The 22,317-nt window shown below is 42.4% G+C and overlaps 1 protein-coding gene across 3 annotated transcripts in view; it reads right to left on the bottom strand.

Annotated features, from left to right (window-relative positions):
• The window catches only part of UST (uronyl 2-sulfotransferase), a 160,013-nt gene extending 153,340 nt beyond the window's left edge, over positions 1-6,673 (bottom strand). For all 3 annotated transcript variants that reach the window (XM_048935252.1, XM_048935253.1, XM_048935254.1), the window contains exon 1: positions 6,029-6,673. In XM_048935252.1, the coding sequence (XP_048791209.1) occupies positions 6,029-6,284 (256 nt within the window). In that variant the 5' untranslated portion in view covers positions 6,285-6,673. The remainder of the gene's footprint in view (positions 1-6,028) is intronic.
• Positions 6,674-22,317: the final 15,644 nt, after the last annotated feature.

Consider the following 22,317-nt stretch of genomic DNA (forward strand, 5'->3'; position numbering starts at 1 on the left):
CATTTCAAGGTCGAAGACAAAGCTAAAAACATGAAACAAGTATACACACAGCTGCATATATAACACCTGATTTCCAGGCTCAAATTTAACTTTGAAAGCAGAAAATAAATCTCTGAATAAATACTGTCCAACTTTCCAGAGATATTTAGAGTATCACCATCACGTATTCACAGAAGCTTAAACAATTTTTGCTACGACTTCATTGTACAGAGTTTTTAATGGCCGGGCAGAATAACATTCTGTGATTACGTAGTCCAGTGACATCTACATCCTTTCAAAAAGAAAAGGATCAAGTCAGTCATAAAACAAAGGGCATTCTGCTTCTCCTTAGACTATTTGACAGCATTAGGTAGAATGCTGTTAATCTTACAACTGAACAAGCACTGAATGATGAGCAAGTCATGCTCATGAACCTTTTAACAAAGTCTCAGAGATGAAGTAAATCTTTTGTTTTGCAAAAAAGTTCATTTATAAGACGAACACTTAGCAGCCTATCTTGAAATACAAACTTACTCGACTGCGAAACAAAAATATGTACCACACCACAAGAGCAAAATTAGGAAGCCCAAAGAGGACAGAAAATGAGGAAAGACATAGCTACAGACTTGTCGCTTTTGTTCAGAATCTCTCTTTTCAGGGCTTTACGAAGCAATTTCTAAACTGAACTTTCAGTTACTTGTAATGTTAAGGAATTTTAGAATGTAATAATTTCTAAATGCAACGTGTTCTTAAAAAATCTACTGAAAAGCAGACAAAAATCGGAGTGCTTACAAGTACTGAAGAGCTCTTTTGAGAACACTACAGTTGTTCTTGAAACAATGAGGAAAAATACAGTTGCCTATAAGAATCTAAGCAGGGCCTTGTTAAAAGCATATCCACCTGAAAGACAGGTATTGTGTAACACCGTAAAATAAACTTCACCCATACAGGATGCTGCCATTCCTTGAGTGTTTCTCCTATTCACATGTCAGATGGGCCTTCAAAATTGACAAGTTTGTGGAAAATCATATTCATAATACATTAGTAAAAACTGGATGAGACAACTCCTTCTGACTATTAAAAAAAATCAGAATCAGTCTACTTACAATCCAGTATGCTATGTGCTTTAACTCTAAGAAAGCTTGCCTATTCTGAACACTTCCATCATTCTCAGCTAAATTCTGAGCTTTCCATCATTGAGAAATAAATGAAATATTACTAGAAAAGGAAAAAAAAAGCAACACTTTTTTCTTCCCCCTCCTAGAGGTTAGAAACAAAACTTGTATTAAACACATACTGTCAGCCACTTCTACTGTTTCCCTTGCTCCTCTCTTTACATGTGGACAGGAAAAAGGAAGACACAATAAATAAGTAAATAACCAAACCCTACATTATAACAATAAAAATAATAATAATAATAAAGCCAATTCATACCACTTCAATGATTTTTTTTTTTTTTTTTAATTTGGGCTTAGTTTAGAATAAGATTTCTGCTTCAGAGTCCTCAAACACTCAGAAAGATATCCCCTTCCGCTGCTTCCATTTGGAAGAATTATGTTGTATCCAAAATATAAACATAACTCCTCTTGTGACAGCTTTAAGCCTACAATGCACATCTCTTGACCAAAACACTTGAGCACAACTGACTGAAGAGTGAGAGTGGGGAGCAATTCAGAGCTTGTTTAAAGAACGCAACTGGACACTGTCTCACATGGGAAGTGCTCAGCACAGGTCATTTCCACAGGCAATCAAACCCTGACATCAACCAGTGGACTTGTTGGCAGTCTCCTGGGGAGTTCAACAGGGGAAATGATTTAATTGACATGAACAACAACAACGTTTGCACTGCAAATACTAAAGATCAAAAGGCTTTTTCTTTTTATTGGCCATGAGAGGGCTGCTACCAGCCCTTGGAAATACTCATTTCTGTATTTTGAAGCATGTCTGTATCACAAGCCAAAGCTGGGAAGACTACAGCAGCACAAAAAGATGGCAGTTCCAGGGGAAAGGAGTCCCTGGTGCCTTCCCCAAAGCCACGTGATTGTCCAAGATTAACAAGCTCTGTCCTACACATCTTGCAGAAGATTCTCCTCTTTCCTGGCGCTGTGTTCAGAATAGCAAGCCAGAGTTACCTTGGCAGAATCAGCAAGCAAGACCTCATAGATGTTGTGTAAGTCCCAATACTCCAGTTTATTAGTGAAAAGCCTAGCTGCTTTTAAACTTTCTTATTTTTTGGAGCCCATAGAGGGTCCAGGACTGGTACACACCCTGACACAGTAAGTTTAAACCTACTGGCAACAGACTTGCTTTTATGAAGTCTCTTCCAAAGATTCTTCAGAAATAACCCACTAACACCCAAGCCCCCACAGATTATACACTGAAAACCAGAACACTACATCTCTCCCAGTGGCACAGCTAAAGCATGAAACTTGACCCTGTTCTTGTGAACCACAGCCAGCAAGGACAACAGAAACTGGCAGCATTCCACAGGCCCTCTCTCCTATTAGAACTGCTATGAGCTTGAGTTCAGAACAGGATAAATAAAGCACTACAGACTCCTGTCTTCTGATCTCCCCCATTTTCCCCATATGACTCTTCTAGACTCTTACTAAAGAGAAAAGACAGCAATGCAAAGTGGAAATACTGAATACAGCTACTTGCTTCCCCATGCAAGCTGCCATCACATTTTTCCAACCATCCCAGTCAGTACAACAATGCACAAAGGGAGACAGATATGGACAAAGCACCAGTGAAGTTGGTCCAGGAGGACAAGAATTACTAGTAGTTAGAATATTCTAAAAATACAGTCATCTGCCTCCCAAACACATTCTGCCCCACTACAGGAAAGTTTAGAGAATTAGCAAATCTTTACTTAATTCATTTGAAAACAAACTAATTCCTTTTCCTCTCAGCTTATACAGAACAAAATGAAAGAACAAAATGAAAGCTGTTCAAGCTCACTGTTTTTGCTCTGCCTACATTTTCCTTAAATCACACGCTGGTCCAATGCAAGTGTGACTTCCATTCTGATTGCTATTGAAGTTTCGTGATGTTACAATGCAGGCAGGCTACTAACAACGGACAACCTGTAAGGAGAAATCTCTGTGCTGAGAAAAATCATGGAGCAGATCCTCCTGGGAGCTATGCTAAGGCACACAGAATAGAGGGAGGTGATATGCAATAATAGCATGGCTTCACCAAGGGTAGGTCCCATAGCCAACTTATGGCCTTGTGTCAATGAACAATGGAAGCGCCAGTGATGTCATTCTATGTGGAATGCAGTGAGGCCTCTGACACGATTCCTCATAACACCATTCCCTCCATACTGGAAAGATATGGGCTTGATGGATGGATTGTTCAATGGACAAGGAACTGGCTGCAAGATCATACCTAGAAAGTGGTGATAAATGGCTCAGTGTCCAGATGGAGATCAATGACATGGAGACCTGCTGGAGCATGTCCAGAGGAGGGCCACAAAAATCAAGTTATAGATATACCTGTTCATTGCAGGGGGGGGTGTACCACACAACCTTTAAGGGTCCCTTCCAACTCACACCATTCTGTGATTCTGTAATTTCAAGTTCTGAGGCAAGAAACAAGCATTCTCTGCAGAGTAACATAATAGTGAACAGCGCACTGAAACTTGCAATGCAAATTAAAAAAAGCCAGACAAGATGACCCCCTACACTATGAAGGCTGCAAAATAATTAAACAAGTAAATAAATTTTCCCCTTGGTCAATTCTTTCTTGGTTCTTGTAGCTTTAAAGGCAGTTGAAAGATTCATGTACTGCAAACACAGTTTGCAAACTGTTTCTTTCTGTTAGGGGACTTAAATCTTCACACCATAAATTGTGGCTTGGAAGTACTGGAAGGAAAGAGTTGCTTGTTCATTGGATCCGTGGCTTCAGGAGGAAAAAACATTTCATCTTCTTTAATGTCATAAGACTTGACTAGTCAAGCTCTTGTATAAAACCCACATATTTAGAGTTTGGTGGTTAGCACGACCAGGTGTCTACTGCCTATTCCTCCAATCTCTTCTGTTAGTCCCCCAGAAGGCAACAAGCCTAACCGGTTACAAATATAAGGTTGATAAATTACAAACCTTGCCAGTTGGATAAACCAAGGAGTATAGCACTGTTCTTGCAAAACCTACACTAAGTGGAAAAAGAAAATCTTAAACAGTGTCAACGATATGATCCTCTTTGCCGATCCAAATGCAGCAGTATAGCTGGGAAGTGTAAAATAGCTTTAGAAAATAATGCTCAAATGTCTTAACCATTAAAAATTCATTTTCCAAAGAATACCACCTCCTTCCCCAGTAGTTCCTCACATTTAGGCACATACAATAAGAACTTTTAAGCACCTGAGGAGCTCCTCCCAATAAATGGTCAAGTCCCAGTGTCTTCCAAACTGGCCACCTGCAGGCCTCAGGACGCTTTCCAGCAGAGACAGCTACAGTTCTTCATGCAGCGGATCCCACTTTTACAGCCTGGATCCCTCAAGACCACAAACTGAGAAGCTGTCTAACAGTGTGCTCCTCGCAAACTATTTGTGCACAGTAGCGTTCATCTTGATGAAGATAAAATTCAAAAAATTGGGACCAACCTTGCTTTGAAAAATAAGTATCTGTACTCGATCCAAATAAAACATCAAGCAATTGTATGGAATACCTACTTACACCTTGGTGGAAAATTTGTCTATTTCCTCTTTAGTGTAGGAATTTCTTCATAACCAACACTAAATTAAGAAAAAGGCAGGCAGTAAAACCCAAGCCAAAATGGCAATACTCTGTTGTGTTTGGGAAGCAACATTCAAAGTGCTCCTTCTCCTGTTCTGACTTGAACCTCCATTCATGTTTTTATCCACTTTGAGCAGAACAGCAGAGGATGGACTGGAAGAGATTCCTGTTCACGTGTCCCTCTGACAAAACAGAGACAGCTTGACCTGAGGTGCCCAGGACTTCAGCTACTGGAACTCTGGCAGGACAGGCAGACCTCACTGGTCTCCCTCACACTGCATTTTTTTCCCTAATACCTATCTCATCAACATTTGCTGTGTTGCAACATATGTCTGTTGCCTCTTGTCCCACTGCTGCACTCCCAAGAGGTGCTTGGCTTTGCCATGCCATCAGCTGGTGACTGACTGCTGGGCTCCTTTTCCCTTAAAGAAAAGCAGAGTTCGCACACACAGCTGCGCTCCCAAGACGTTCATAAAACACATGCAGACTAATGGATTTTCAGCTTACACTTCTGAAATACAAGTGCTGCGCTTTACTTTGCAATTTGGTTGCAAAGTAACCTCGTCTCTTACGGACTGCCTTCGCAGACAATCAATACAGAGGAGCTAACGCGGTATAAACTCACACTGCAAACTACCCCTAGTAATCCTCTCATCCGGAAAACCCCTCGGTTTTTGTTCCCTGTTTGAACGAGCCCGGCCACTGATCGGTACTGACTTGACCTCGAGGAATCACCCTCTGTATTGACCTGACCTCGAGGAATCACACTGCTTTCCACCACTTCCCCATCAGGCAGGGAAGTAACCCTCAGCAAGGCAGAAATCGGGCACGTAGCGAAACCCCGGTGCCATGTGTCATTCGGTTTCTGTCCGACCGCTCCCGCACACACCTGAGCGCGGCAGCCGCTGGCAGGACGCTCTACGCCCGGACTTCCCCGTTTGTAACCCGCGGGCACTGCGCGCAGCGCCCGTCCCGGCTCCGTAGCTCGGAACGGAGCTCGCGCGGCTCCCACAGCCGGAGATGCGTACGGCCGGCGGGCAAACAAAGGGGCATCCCCAGCCACAAAGCCGTTCCGGATTTAAGGGAAGAGCCTCAAAGGAGCTCTATCTTACGTTAACTTGGGAGAGAACCCGCTCCCGCCACCCTCCTCCAGAGAGCCGCCTGCTAGCCGCCCCTTCGGACGTGCGGCGATGCGGGGCAGAGCCGCCACCGCCCCCCGCGCAGCCCCCGGAGCTCCGCCGCGCAGCCGGGCCGGGAGAAGAACGCGGAGAACCGCAACAAGTGGCCGCGCTGCCGCGGGCCGCGCTTACCCAGATAGTGCCGCAGGTCCAGCAGAAAGTGCGGGGGTCCCCCGTTGAGCTGGTAGAAGAGGGAGCCCACGCAGAAGAGCAGCAGGGCGGCCATGCAGAAGCCGTAGTCGCGCAGAGAGAGGAAGGGCAGCAGCGAGAGGGGCCGCCGCCGCTTCCAGCCCCCGCCCTGGCTCGGGCCCCCTGCCGCCGCCACTGCCGCGGGGGGCCGGGGCGCAGGGCAGTCCCCGCCGCCGCCGTGCTGCTGCTTCTTCTTCATGCTACCCCCGCCGCCGGCTCACGCTGCCCGCCGGGCAGGGCGCATCCTCCATCCGCCTGCTCGGCTCCGGCTGCCCGCGGCGGGGAAAGTTCGCGGTGACTCAGGGGGCCCGTCCCGTCCCCATCGCCGGCTTCCCCCGGTCCCGTGCAGGCGAGAATCCCGGCGCTGCGGCGGCGGCTGCTGCGAAGCGCCGCTAAGGGGAGGGGAAGAAGGTGGTCACCATCCCGCTCCCTGGGGCTCCTCTCCTCCTCCTCCGCCGCCGCCGCTCTCTCGCTCCCTCTCTCCGCTCGGCCTCTCGCTCCGGTGTCAAGTTACAGCCCCCACTTCGCCGCCGACGGCCTGCGGCTCGCGGCCGAGTCGCGCGCACGGCGCGGCCCCCGCAGCTCACCCCGGCCCGGCCCCGCCGTCCTCCCCGGCCCGCCCCGGCCCCCGCTCCCGCCGCGCGGCCGTTGCCTCCTCGCGAGCGACCCCTGCGGGCACCGCCGGGCGCCGCCAGCCTCCACGGGTCACCTGCCCCGGCCCACCCCGGGTTCGCGCGGGCAGCGAGGCGGATCCCCTCGGATGTAGCTTCGCGGGAGCAGCGGCGGGGCCCGGGCGGCCCAGGGGAGTGCTCTGCACCCGATGGGGGCTTCGTGCTCGTGTGAGGGGTGAGAGAGCTCGTTCATCGGTTGCCCTTCTCGAAGTCCTGTGACAAAACTGATTTCTGCTGGACAGGGGGCTTTAGACAAGTATGGAAAATCACCAAATTCAGATCACTCAGAACCTCAGTCTGACCCCCTCTGCATGTGGCTTGAGATACAGTCTCTAATTGCTTGATGATGCAATTTTCCCCACACAACTGCTTCCTACAAGGCATAGGCTGCGTGTCTTTCATTCAGCACTGAGTCTCATTCTCTCCAGGCAACATATGTCCCCAGGGTGTCCTGATGGCTGCTGGGGACCCTTCATGTTCCTTGGCACTGCAGCAGAAGTATCCTTTCTCCTGTCTGGAGGATGCTCTACCAGGGCCACAATGGAGAGAAGTGTTGGGGCTGTCAAGCACTTTTTCATTTTTCCCCTTCCCCTTCATAAGATCACATGGTCTTCACTTTCATTTTTAGACAGCAATGTGGTTTGGGAGAAAAATAGGAAACCATGACCCATGCACAACTTGCCAGGTCAGAAACCAAAAAGCAATTGCCCTTTTCCTTTTCAAGCTTAAAAAATGGACCATGAATTAGGGGGCCTGACTCATAATATTTCAGCACTTACAGCTGGAAGTTCTATCAGGCAGGCTGCATTCAGGGGGTTTTGCCACTTACATCAAAAGGCAAGTGTTTGCAGATGACGCCAAACTGGGAGGAAGTATCAATCTTCCTGGGGTAGAAAGGCCCTTCAGAGGAATTAGGACAGGCTGGATCACTGGGCTGAGGCCAATGGGATTAGGTTCAACAAGACCAAGTACTGCACTTTGGCCACAACAGTCAGAGGCAATGCAACTGGCCTGGGGCAGAGTGGCTGGAAGACTGTGTGAAGAAACAGTTGTGGGGGTGTTGGTTGATGCTCATCTGAACATGAGCCAGCAGTGTGCCCAGGTGGCCAAGAAGGCTAATGGCATCCTGGTTTGTATCAGAAACAGTGTTGCTAGCAGGAGCAGGGAGGTGGTTGTCCTCCTGTACTGAGTCTGGTGAAGCTGCACCTCAAGAACTGTATTAAGTTATAGGCCCTTCACTACAAAGAAAGACATTGAGGCTATGGAGCACATCCAGAGAAGAGCAATGAAGCTGTGTAGGGGCTGAAGGACAAGTCTTGTGAGGAGCAGCTGAGGGAGCTGGAATTCTTTAGTCTGGAGAAAAGGAGGCTCAAGCAAGACCTTATTGTCCTCTACGACTCCCTTAAAGGAGGTTGTGGTGAAGTGAGGGTCAGCCCGTGTCTTCTTCCATGTAACTAGTGGTAGAACAAGAGGTGGTAGTTGGTTGGACTAGATGATCTTAGATGTCTTTTCCAACCTTTATGATTCTATGATTCTGTGCATCTGCTGGCATTTTTACCTGTGTTCCGGGCTTGGGTTTTGTGCTAGCATCCAGCAGTAAGGAGCATCTGCTGAAACAGCAAAACTCTGTGGGCAAGAGCATAGAGACAGAATGTGAAAATGAACATTTAGTGAGCAATCCTATAGACTTTGTTGATAAACAATATTCTCATGCTGTTTGATCAGACTTCCTTAGACAGCTGGGAGAGGAATTTCTGGGATGTAGTCACACAATCTATGACATCACTGTGCTGATCTTTCAAAATCCTACAGCAAACCAAAAAGCTAAATCCTACAGCAAAAAACAAAGCTAAAAATGACAACTCATTTTTTGAGAAAGAGAAAACAAAAATAATGCAATATAAAAAATAATTCCACTTTGGGCTAGTGCTTAAGCACCAGATACAGACATAAAAGATAAATCTTCAGGACTGCAGTTTACTTTAAACAGAAATATCCAGTGATTTTCAGCAGATGAAGCCCTGACTGCAATAATGTTATTAGACTGACACCTTTCAGTCTTCATGAATGCCAGTTTGAAATGTAAAGTGTGCACTACTGCCATGGATGTTTTAACATTATTCTATGCTCTTTTAGATACCTATCAGCTAAATGGCTACAATGACCATGCTGTAGTGTCATTTAGTAATACTGCTTGCTGTTGCAAATGAGAAACTGGAGAACACTTTCTCTGGAAAATCAGTGTTAAATGTATGGTTTGACAAGACGGACAACATTTGTAAGATGAATCAATAAATCTTTATTTTTCTAATTGCAAAGAATTTCTTTGATCTCTAGGAAGATATTTGGAGAAGAAAAAAAAAAAAGAGAGATGGAAAAACAGACCTATCAATGGAATGAGATATAAACGGAAAGATGGTTCTGCTGAGAGAGCTCTTACTATCGACAGGTAAAAAGTTCTGAGGAAGAAGATACAGAAGTCATTGCTACTGGAATATATATTAAAGGTATAAATGAGCTGCTAAATGAGTTCCTTTCACAGATATTAACTCTCCCACCTATGTTATGCTGTCAATTACAATTCCTAAAATAGGACAACAGGCAAGAAAATAATTATTATTCACTTTGTATTATAGCTTGATATAATGTAACTGTTCTCCTATTTTTAATTTCCCTGTCACTCATTTACTTCAGCAAAACCCGTATGATTTTGCACACAGAGTATAAATCAATTTAAACATACAAATATTTTTAACTTGTTACATTGCTTTTTACACACACTAAAAAAAGAAGAAGAAAAAAGAAAAACCTCACAACCCATATTAAAGGAACGACATGGTTGAAAAGCTAAATGTCAATTCTTCAGAAAAATCCAAGGGTAAGATTCTTCAGGCAAACCTGTTTTAACTTGTCAAGGGTACAAGTTACAATTCAGCCTTTAGTTGCATTGTTATGTTGTTTTGCTTTGAAGACTGATGCCTTGCACGGTGACTGTGGCAGATACTGTTCGTATGTGCAGCTTTTCGGTTTATTTTTAATCTCTTCGTTTAACATATGTCCTCTGGCTTTGTTTAAAGCTATCCAAATCCTGCTTGTTATATGGAATTACTAATGTCACAGTGGGCTTTTCCACAGCCTTCATAGTTATAGTACTTTGATATTTATGATGAATGTTTATGACTTACTTTCATGAGATGTAGCTAATATCAGCGTTTTACCGATTGTGAAAATGAGGCACACAGAGATTAAGGTTAAATGTGTCTATTAATTTGGGTTGCCAGCTTTGAGATGGCTAGGGTTTGCCTTAGTGAAATACTCAGTGTTATGCATTACTTTGTATGTTCAGAGCATAGCTCCCATTGACTTTATATGCAGCTGTGAATGCTAACTACTTCTACAAATCAGACCCCAGGCTCTCAAACCAAACACCAAGCATAAAAAGAGCACTCAGTGGCCACTCAGTTCAATCAATCTGCTTGACATCATAGGAGTGCTGTGGTGCCAGCAGGCACACAATCAATAATTTTCAGAGCTGTGTTCCCTGCAGCAGTCCTCATAATCCTTGCCCATCTTGACCTTGTTCCACTCCTCTTTTTTCCTCTCCTAGACACGGTTTCATTTCCAAGATTGTTGTCCAAACGTTTCCTTTCATGAGCTCATCCAGACCAGGTCCAACTTTTTTGCTCAGCTTTTCTCAGGCTGAATCCCCCTCCTATCTGCAGTGGTTCCAGCAAGACATTGCGAGCAAAGGTAGTTTTCTAGGCCTGGAAGAGGATGCTCAGTACAGTCAAAGGAATGGAGAGTACTGCTGCCAAAATAATCCAGTCAGGTCTACTTCAGTGCTGTGCTAGAGACTGTTGAGCTAACTCATAACCCCAGTTTAGAAATTAACGCAGTGAGCAAAATGAACACATTGAGGTTATATGTTGGCACAACACAGGATCATTGAATATCCTGAATTTAAAGGGACTCATTAGGGTCATGGAGCCCTGGCTATACACAGCACCACTTAAAATCAAATCCTATGTCTGAGAGCAGTGTCAAACTGCTCCTTGAATTCCTGCAGCTTGGGGCTGTGCTCACCACCCTCTGGTACAGAGCCTTTCCCTAACCCCTACCTCACTTTCCCCTGACACAGCTCCATGCCGTGGAGCCCTGTTGCTGTCACAGAGAGCAGAGCTCTGTTCCCTCTGAGGAGCTGCAGCTGCCATGAGGGTTCCCCTCAGCTCCTCTACTCTGGGCTGAACCAACCCAGGGGCCTCAGCTGCTCCTCATAGATCTTGATCTCCAGACCCTTCACCATCTTTGTAGCCCTCCTTTAGATTCTCTCTAATCCATTTTATGTCCTTTTTATATTGTGGTGCCCAAACCCACATCCAGTGCTCAAAGTGAGGCCACACAGTGCAGAGCAGAGTGCGACAGTCTTTTCTCTCTCTTGATGGCAGCATTGGGCCTCACCCACCCCCGGGTACAGTTTGCCCTTTTGGCTACCAGGACTCACTGCTTGCTCATGTTCAACTTGCCTTTAGCCAGAACCCCCATATCCCTTTCCATGGGGCTGCTCTCCAGCCTCTCAGTGCATAGACCTAGGGCTGCCTTGTCCCAAGTAGAGAATCTGGCACTTGCTCCCGTTAAATTTCATGTGTTTGGTGATTGCCCAGCCCTCCAATTTGTCAAGATCTCTCTGCAAAGCCTCTGTACCCTTAAAGTCTCTTTACACTCTGCAAAGCTCTCCCTCAAGGGAGTCAACAGATCCTCCCAGTTTAATACATACAGCAGAAATTGGCGAAGATTGATTTGGCTCCCAGTGGCCCAGTGGCCACAGCAGCTTTGCTTACTGCCTGGCTCGTTGATTCTGCAGCTCACCAGCCCAGTGGTGATGTCTCATACACAGAGCTGTGCACTGATGACCATAAGCCTACTGGAGCACAGCAGCACTGTCTTACTGGACACACACACAGTCTGAGGTTGCGTTGAGATCCATAGTCTTCCATGGGAACAGCAAAAACTGTGTGCCTAAAAAACAAACACCAGTTCTGAAAGATGTGGAGGGATTGAAATGTCTCATTTCTGAACTGGTAGGGTTTTGTTTCCAACATAGGGTAAAACATCTCTCACTTATTCTTTACATTTAGGTTTTTTTTGCTGTTGGAATTTTCTAAATGAATTCTCATTTTACACGATTCCCCAGCTGGGATGTTTCATAATAGCCAGTTTGCAAAGAAATAAGCAATTTGAAAGGGATAAAAAATGACCTGAGCCCTGATTTTCTTTAGACGCTAGAGATGGAGAAAATTTAGATGGAAGACCACACTGAGTAAAGGATCACTGGTTTAGCGAAATAACAATATAATGTCATCTGAGAAGCACCCATGAAAGATTGCAGCTTTAAATTCCTCCAGCTCTCTCCCTGATTCAGAAAGTGTTGAAAGCGTACTGGGGTAATTGATGGCAACTGGGAAGGCTTTATTTTACTTTATTCAGCAACAGTTGATTATTTGATGGAGATGAAATAAGGATGCACCATGACTTTTCATTTCATGCACAAAAAACACTTGCAAATTTCATCTTCCTTGAATGAATTGGAATTACATCTCTGTGCTCTCCGATTGTATTAGTTTTTTGTCCTTTGTGGAAGGCTCAGGGATACATCCCAGAGGAAAAAATATGACAGTGTCTGAAGATGGGGACATCAGCTACATCCTATAGCTCCTATGCCAGACAGGTACAACGTAGTGGTGCAGTGAGAGTGCAGGGTTGTTTCCAGAAGAGGAATTTATATATTTGTAATTAAAATGTTATTTGAAATTACATGAACATGCTACCAACATCCATTGGAGAGTCATAGAATTCATCAAAAGGAATTTCCATTAATTCCCTGATGTTGCTGACTCTCTCTGGCAAAGAGCTACATGTAGAGCTCTTGTTATCACTGGTTCTGTTTAATTTTATCAGACAAAAAAAAAAAAAAAAAAAAAGGGTTATGGGGGAATTAAATCAGGACACTTCCCTTTTTAAGCAGCATGTATATCACTCAGAAGCAGCAATGAAAGCTGAAGGTACAAGAGGATTTTGTACGATACATGGTTTTGATGATCAATTTTTTCCCTTTATAAATACTCACTCAAAACACCCTCAAGAGAATCCACTTTGACTCTGTGTCCTCTTTGTGTCAACTTTTCAACAGCAATCTAAATCTGGCATTTATCTCCAGAAACCACTAGTAGAAAGGCAGAAGTTTCAGTGTGCAAACATGAGTTTTCACACAGCAGACCTGTTAAAACAGGCACTTGTTTAGACAGTTAACAGAATAGCACCATATGATGCACTGGACTGATTTAGAGAATGTTACACAGGGAAAATAGAGTACTGTTGCTAATTAGGCAGATAGCTAGGGACAAGTTTAAATCCAAGAAATGAAAGAAATATGCCACAAACACCCAAGTACTTCCAAAGTAGCCACTGTGTGTATGCCAAACCATGCAGAGCTATGCCATGGTAGTATCAGGGAGCAGCAGAGGCAGCTTAGCACAGTGCTCACAGCAGAATTAATGTTCCAGAGTGATTTTCGCAGCTCCATGTGGTCTGTAGCACAGGGGAAACCTTGGGTGGAAGTAAGACAGTGCACCAAGAGGTAGGTGTGTTGAAACATGGATAGGGATACTACAGGAGGGTGAAAAGGGCAGTTAGTTAGAAAATGCCTTCTAGTCTAATCTGTAAGAAACCTCCATCCCCATCTCTGAATCTACAACTAAAACTGTCTTTTCTAATATTCTACTGTTAGTAACAGCACCACTTTCTCATCAAACAAGGCAAACCTACAAACCAGGTCTCCCCTTCCCATAGAGGAGTGCTCCAAGCAGTGGTGGAAGGCTCTTCAACTTGTTCTGGTTTTGTCTTACTGCTTTTGTCTGTTTGTTACAGCAGAATGGGGAAGGAAGGAGAAAGGCCACGGTGAAAAGAAGTTGAAAGCAAGTGGGAAGCAGGCTCCTTCGAGAGACTGGAAAGGAGTAGTCCACAAAAGGTAAAAATGGAGAAAATTCTACACCTAGTGCAGATTGCAAGGTGAAGACAATTTGTACTTGCAGGGGAGAAGGGAAAACAAAGATGACAGATGTGACATGAGAGTGGGACAAAAGGCCTCTAGAAGAAAAATGGATGTGTATTTTTTCAGCTCTTCTCAGACATTATATATGAAACAATTCACAAGCTAGAAGTTCCTATGTTGAATTATTCATAGGCAGATTTCATGTAATCAAAGTATTTCAGAAAAAAATGTTTGATCACACATCAAAAAGCCAGCAAATGTCAAGCTCTTTATCATGGATCTTTCACTTACTAAAGTGATATTCACGGGAAGGGAAAGGGAAGGGGAAGAGGAAGGGGAAGGGGAATAAATTTATGCATCAGCTACTTTTACATAATCTGTCACAGGGATGTCATTCCATATGTTAAGCCAAATTTTGGAAAAATTGATGTACTGAAAAGGGACTCACCCACCAGCTAAATATCGACTGTAAAGCCTGTAAATCAGGTCACTTCATTTTCTGACCACACACACAAGCAGTTGCCCCACAGTGGATGAAAATTTTGCATGAAGTTGCATTTGCTCTTCCTGCAGTTACAGAGGCCCTGCTGCTTCCAACCCCAGAATAGGAGTAGATCACCTGTCAGATTACACAAACTTCACTACTTAGCTACAGCAGAGGGAAATTTCTTCAAAACTGACTGCCTCCACTGGATGGTTAACTTGGTCTTTCAAACACTCGGTTTTCTCAGCAAACTTACAGTTTATAGAATGGCAATGTATTGCCAAGAACAGGAATGGAAGGTCAAAATTTAAAATTCTCAAGCCAGCAAAGCAATATTCAATTTGCTAGAAAAATGTATGTTAATTATCTACAAGACTCTGTGGTGTATATAAGTAGGCACACAAATATACTAAGTATCTATAGATATGATGTGCTGATTTACACCAGTTCATGTAGTTTACTGCACTAGCCCAGAGTGTTCTTTTTCTAAATCAGGTTTGACACAACATCCAGACAGTTACATATGCAAACTTGGCTTCCTATCATTTCCTTAGTGTATAAACCTAAAAATTTTAAAGTTCTAATTTGCATTTTGATTCTATCTGGTCACATTAGGAATTTAATTCATTATAAAGTTATCATAGGATAACTGTAGGAAATACAGAACCTTCTAGTGTTTTAATTAAGTAAGAATACCTCTCTTCTGAATAATTCATTCTTGTTGCTCTGGCAATATCTTGTCTTGGTTAAAAAGTGAAGTATGCAGAGCAGCAAGTAGATCTGTCTGTCATAAACTATTTCTCCCCACTTATAAATTGGAGTCCTTGGCAACAGTGTTTCTGGAATGTAGTAAATATTTCCTTTAGACCTGTACAAAACACATCTGGAGGACAATGCCTATGAAAATGCCTATTGAAAAGCGAGACTGCGTAAATCAATTGTGCAGGACCTCTAAAGCAGAGCAAGAACATTTATAAAATGAATATCAAAAGATACAATGCAATTAATACAGTCATGGATGTTTATACTCAAAGAGCAATAAGCATTTGCAAGAGGAGAAAGTATGCCATTCACTTATAATGAACATGAACAAATAAATCAAAGGATCCTTGTTCAATTTATTGCTCAATTTATTTACCAGGGCTTCCTCTGGATCAATTTGATTTTTCTGCAGTCCTTGGCCAGAATCATATGACTGGAGAAAAACTATGAATCGCATTAAGCACTCCCAGATGCTGGAGTTGTCAGTCTTAGCACATACTATTTCCAATTCTTGTGGAAAAAGAAAGCATATATTTGCATTGTGCTGAGCTTTCATCTGAGCAATCACCTGATGGAGAGACCTGAGCTTAAAAACCACGGCAACCACCCCAATCAATTGGTCTGATTTCTGCTGCTTGACGAAATAAAAATTGATTTTGCTGTTGCTGCTGACATTAGTTTGTCACCTCTGTGCTTTACTTTCATGCCTCCTGCTGCAGCAGCCTTTGCTGTCTCAGTGAGACTGTGCATGCTGCTGACGGAGCTAAGCCAGACTTTCACAACGCACCTTGTAAAGGCAGCTCTTATTGCCCTTATGGGAAGTTCTTTCAAAAGATGTCACTTTTTTTCCTCTCCTTTTATCTCAAATTAACACAAGCAGGCTCAGCCATATGTCATTTGCATTTAAGAGAACAGTACACTCTATCCTTGGAAGATCTGCTTACAGTGTTGTTGCCTTTTCATATTCAAAGAGCATGAAGCAGAAAGGACATGTGTTTCTAATTTTATGACAAATACTTATTAATTTACTGTAAAAGAAAGGTTGTATTGCCTTCTCCCCAGCCTTGTCTCTTTGTTCACAGGCTACCTTCATCCATGGACAGCAGACTGTTGCAAGGACTGTGTGTGACAGTCCCTGCTTACACTCTCTATATGAACTACAGACCTTATACATATATGGAGCCTTGCATTGGCCAAGGGATGGCAGATGACAGATGTGCATCTGGGTAGGAGATCTCAGCCTGGACTGCTTCACAGAAATCCCCCAAGTACACAGGGAAATCATGAGATATGTAAAGCCCTCTTTCCATCTGGGCAGATATCTAGTGCAGGGTGGCGAGATGAGGTTATTGCTCCAAAATTCACACATTGCACCAGCTGCATCTCCACTCCTCTGGATCCCAGCCTAGATTTCTTGGGTCAGGCACATCATGATGAAGATTTATTCCTCCTGTGATCATCTGTGTCTGATCCTAGGTCAGAAAACAGCTACAGCACTACACAGCACATGTATGAAACACAAGTGCTTTGAAAGAAATTATAGTACAGGATCAAAACTGTGACTCTCCCACTAAATTCAGAGGTTTGATTGGCTTGTTGGCCTGGAAAAAGTTCAGTTTCACCCTAAAAGTGTGTTTTATCTGTAATTCTTTTGAGTGTTATATCAGTATCTGTGTGGTTATAGATCATAGCAGAGGATAAACCACGCTTTCTATCCCTGTTCAAGCTCTCCCTTCAAATGATAATCTTATACTTCTAGCTCTTTTCAAGGTAGGAGCCAGTAATTTCGTTACTCTTCAGTACTGCAAGTGTTGGTCACTCAAGTGTTAAAATGTCCCTTTCTTCCCAAACATAGCTTGTTTTTTCAGGCCCAGGAAGATACATGCAAAACTGAACACTGGTATTTTGAAAATTCGTCTCCTTTAACCAAAAACATAAAGTGGAAATGAATCATCATTAGACTAACCCTCAGCCAAAAGCAAAGGAGAAAATTTGATGGAGCAAAGGTACCTTATTTTAGAAAAACATTGACCCCAAAAGTTTTCTTTAAAAAAATTTGATACTTTAAAATCTGATCTTCAGAAACATGGCAATGGCTTCATTTTTAGCCTTGAGACTTGACCCAGGCACGATTCCTCACAAGGACTAGTGACTGTGTATTGTATATGCATACAATGGACTAACTGTTAGACTAATGGGGGGCTTCTGGAAGTTTCTGGGACTCCTTCATTAAACTAATGACAAACAGTCATCTCTTGTTACCAAGGTAACATTCTCTCCTCTATCCCTTTTGCAACTCATTGTATTTTCTCTTTTTAGACTTGTGTTACCTGAATTCTTAAGAGAATATAAGATGGGTAGAAATACTTTTTTATCTATTAATAACCAGTCAAAAATTCTGATACTAATGAGTAGCTGAGATTCTTATAATGTAAAAAACTTGTAGTACATCTGAAACATTTCAACTTTTCTGAGCTTGTAGATGTGGAAGACTAAATAAATCCATCTTTGGATTGTTTTGTATGCAGGAGAACTTCAAGATCAAATATTTGTCATAGTGTAGAAATGGCAAGCCATAAATATTATTATTTGCATATCAATTATTATATGTCTAAATATTGAAATACCCCATCCCTCAAGACGTTTAAAGCCAGATTGGATGGGGCCCTAGACAATCTGACCTAGCACTCAATCTAGCTGCAGACAATCATGCCTATGACAAGGGGTTTGGAACTTGATGTTTCTTGAGGACCCTTCAAACCCAAGCCATTCTATGATTCTATGGAACCCTGCCATGTACAGCAGGGATCATTTAAGTAAGAGACATGATCTGGAGGCCTGAATACTCCTTTATGGTCCTTCCTGCAATATTTCCAGCTTACAGACTCCCACCCTGATTCTGTACCTTTTGGCTCTTCAAGATTTGTTCTATTGCTCTGCACGCTGCAAGGTAGGACTCCTATTGCTCTCAAGGAGTAAGGAGGCAAGATGTCTTCCTCTGCTAACAGCCATACTTGTCTTATGATCATGTACAGAAAGCCAACATCTGGGATGGCACAATTAATCTTCTTCTGCCAATTCCTTCCCAACCTCTGCAAAATTGAGTGACTAAGTGGCCACATAATGTGAGTGTTCAGTCCTTTGCTTTATTTGCAGATATTCGAAAGGATATTCATTGCCTACTAGTCTAGAGGAAGGTGAATCCTGCACTATAAACCTTACAGGCTGCTATTCCCAAACCTTTGGAACCCATTTGCTTTTGGGACAAAACTTCAGGGACACAGTTCACCTGAAGATGGTTTCACACATTTCCCATTTCTCAACCATATGAAAATTTTTTCCACTTGAATTTGTTTGATAAATTAAAGGGACAAAATTTAAATTCCCAAGGCACTCCCCAGTGACCTTGAGGATGCCTTTGTTTCTCATTCTCAGGCTCTGCCTTATAGAGGCCTTTTCTACACAGCAGATAAAATAGGTCTGCTTAAGCAAACGTACAGCTATCAACCAGAACTAGCAAGAGGGTGGGGGTGCTCTTTTTTACTGGGGTTCTATGGCTGAGAAAACTCTGAGAAGAAAGCAAAAGTACAAAATTTTAAAATGATACACATTTTGGAAGGAGTTTGGATATTTCTTATTAATTTGTTAATTGTGAAGGCACGTGAGTACCCCACGTGCTGCCTTACTGCACAGCTCAAGACTTTTGTAAGTTAAAGCAGTGCTGGAAGATCCCAAAGAAGTTTGGCAGAGAGGCTGTGAAACATTTTATTGCATTTACATCATTGTCTTATGTTTTTTCAAGGGAAATTACTCATAGCATGACTTCTACTCTGAGTAGAAATCTACTCCCTCCTGTGGCACTGCATGCTAACTTTCAGAGAGGCAAGGACTAGATGGTGATGGCAAGGTGAGAATTTCCAAAGTTTGCCCAGTGCCCTCTGATTTAAACTCTAACTATCCTTTACTAAGTGAATATGAAAACATGGTATTGCTTTGAGAGTATCTGCAGTGAGAGTCTGAAATGGCACACTTCACGTGCTTGTTTTGCACTCAGTAGAAAGGAAGCTGCCAGATGTTTGCACCTCAAGTACGTTTTGTAACATCCTCCCTGGAAGAAATGATTACATACCTGCTTTGGCAGTGCCTCCTGCTAGGAGGAACTGTTGAAGAAGTTCCTTCAGGGACAACAATGCTTAAAAGATAAGTTTCTGAGGAAGTTCAGATGCAAAATAAACAAACAAACAAAAAAGATTAGAAGACTTGAAGCATACAAAACACTTTTCAACAACATCAAAACAGGACAATTCTTGCAAAGAGATACAGTTCTAGTTGAATAAAAGCTAGCTATAGAGTAGGGATTCTAAATGGGAAAAAGAATTAACAAAAAAATTAGAGTAGGGAAATTTCCAAATTGAGACACATCCTGTTATCATGGCCCAAATATCTTTGTCCATAGCTATTACTTTCCAGCTGTCTACATTTCAGTCAGATGTCAGATACACATAATGCCACATTGCCTTTTGAATAAGACACTGCTTTGTCAATACACCTAAACTACCACTGCAGGAGCTCACTTTTTTGAGCTGTGACTACTGCATGATGTAATGATTTTCTTTCAGACTTAAAATCAGTCATATTAAACTTGCAAGGAACAAAGGACTAAATTTTACACTGAAAGCAAGGACTACATAAAGAAGGAAGGTAAAGCCTGCTGGAATACTGTTGTATTTTTCTTATGCTATGCTCTTGAAAGTGAGAAGAAACTGCTGTCACTAAAACCACCAAGTCCTGCTGGGATTTGGCTGTCTGGGAAATGAAGAATGCAAATAACTGAGAATAGGAAAGTTTTAAGAAATTCCAAATGCATCATGTTCAGAATATGTACAATTCTTGCAAAAGCCAGACACAGACAGACTGACACTGTCCCCAAACATGGGTCTTCTGGTTAGCAGGCCAGAACATGTGCTGCAAACACTGCTGCAGAGTATGCTCTGATTTGAAAAAAAAAAAGAAAAAAAAAAAAGGAGCACACGCTGAGACCATGTTGCTGCACCTTAGAGCTGCTTTTTAATTTTCAGTTGAAATCTTTTTTTTTCTTTTTTTTTTCCCATTTTTTTAAATTCAAACATCATTTTTTTTTTATGTGGACTTTTTGAGCGTGTCATTACTGCATTCTGTTATTACAGTGTCAGAATTTTCAGCAGTCTTCTATGCTGACATTTTAATCACTAGTACTTACCATTGCAGAACTTTTCACAAGAAGGACTGATTTGTAAAATCAAATCTTACATCATTTATGGGGTCTGACATGTTGCATAATTAACTGATTTGCCATGTACTATAGGTCATTGATTGTCTGTAGGAAAAAAAAAGAAATCAGACTAACATCTATTATTTTCTTCCAAAGGATTGCTCTGCCAAGCAAAAATGTTCCTATTTCCACACACTGTCATTTCCACAAGAGAAATTTTATTACTTAGATAAACGTGTTGTGGTCTTGCAGTCTTGTTATCTAGATTAACTCTCTTTTTATAAGAGCAGTTTTTGTTTCTGAATGTGGTTGAAGTGGTTTCCCCCAGAAATGTACCTGACAAAAGGATGCTTTATATCTTCTCATCTTATTTCAGCCTTTCTATAAAATCAATATTCTGTTTCTCTATGAATTATAACTAGCTTCCTGAATAGCCTTCCTTCCATAACAGATTTTTTTTTCTTACTTCTTACTATCCTTAATAACAGAAGCAAAAACAGAAGAGAAAAAGACACAGTGTTTTATATCATCTATTCCTTGTATAATATTATATGGATGAATAATTGGATAGATCTTTCTAACTCAAATTGCAGGGTTAGTATTTTTGAAGCAGAGCAGTTTTATATGAGATGGACATATAAATGTTATGCATTGCAGCTTAATTCCTATTCCCTCTACACTATGAAAAAGTAGCTTGCTTATCAGTTTTTAGCTTATTATTTCTCCCTTCCGAATTATGTACAGTTGAATAAAATCTAGTAGAGGAAATATATATCAGCTAACAGAACTACAATTCCTTCGATGTTTTGTTGTTACAGAAATACCTATCACATAAAAGGTTTCTGAACACGGGAAGGGTGAATAAATTAACAGGTGATAAGAAAAGCTTGTCTTTTACATCAGTCTGTATTCCTGACTAGAGCCATAATACTGAGCTTTGACCTGGGGTATTTCACACGGGGGCTAGAAGTGATTTAGAAACTCTAGCAGTTTCTCTAAAGATTTAAAAATTCCAGGTTCTTTCTTATAGAACAGGCACAATGCTCTTGTAAAGGTTTCCAAAGCTCAGTGCAGAGCTTTCCCTCTTCTGCTCATCTGATGCTATGGGCAATGCTGACCCTGTAGGAAGCCAAGGGCATGAAACCCTTAGCTTCCATTACTGGCTGCAGTTTCTCCTTTTACCCCTCACTGCTCCTTTGGAGAAGCTCTGCTGTTCTTCTCAGCTTTCCTTGGGCATTGTTCCCTTCTCCCTCCACACAGAATCATAGAATGGTTTGGGATGGAAGGGATCTTTAAGATGATCTAGTTTCAACCCCCTGCTATAAGCAGGGACATGTCCCTCTAGACCAGGTTGCTCAGAGCCCAATCCAGCCTGTCCTTGAATGCCTCCAGGGAGGAGGAATCCACAGCCCTGTTCCAGTGTCTCACAATCCTCACAGTAGAGAATTTCTTCCTAATATCTACTCTAATTCTACCTTCCTCCAATTTAAAGCAGTTTCCCCTCATCACTATGTGACCTTATATAAAAAGTCCCTCCATCTTACTTCTGGGCAACGTGAGCTATGAACACAAGTGCAGTTATTTTCAGTTTCTTCTGTTGCAGATTCACATCAGAACTATCTCCTGTCTAAGCTAACATTTCAGTTCTTCATGCATCTAGCCATCCAGCTAGTCTCCCAGCACTGGCATCTGGACATTACCTTTGAGTTGTACCTCTCCACTGTTCCACAATCCGAAGCTGCTTCTAAACACCATCAGTTCACTGTAACATGTTCTACCTACCCTTCACTCAGTTTACACTGCTCCAGGAACTTAGTTTTTATCTCAGTTTTGATGCCATTTATTTTTCTGTCCTTCTCTGATCACTGCTTAAACAGAACACAGGAGAGGCAACAACTACATGCCTCCTCTCCTGTAAAGATAAATAAGCACTGCCCATTTGGAAACAAGCTAATGGGAGACATGAAAGAATGAAGATTTAGAATGACAACAACAGTAAAAAAAACAGAAATGAAA

The sequence above is a fragment of the Lagopus muta genome, chromosome 2 (assembly GCF_023343835.1).
Source record: "Lagopus muta isolate bLagMut1 chromosome 2, bLagMut1 primary, whole genome shotgun sequence".
Taxonomy (NCBI): domain Eukaryota; kingdom Metazoa; phylum Chordata; class Aves; order Galliformes; family Phasianidae; genus Lagopus; species Lagopus muta.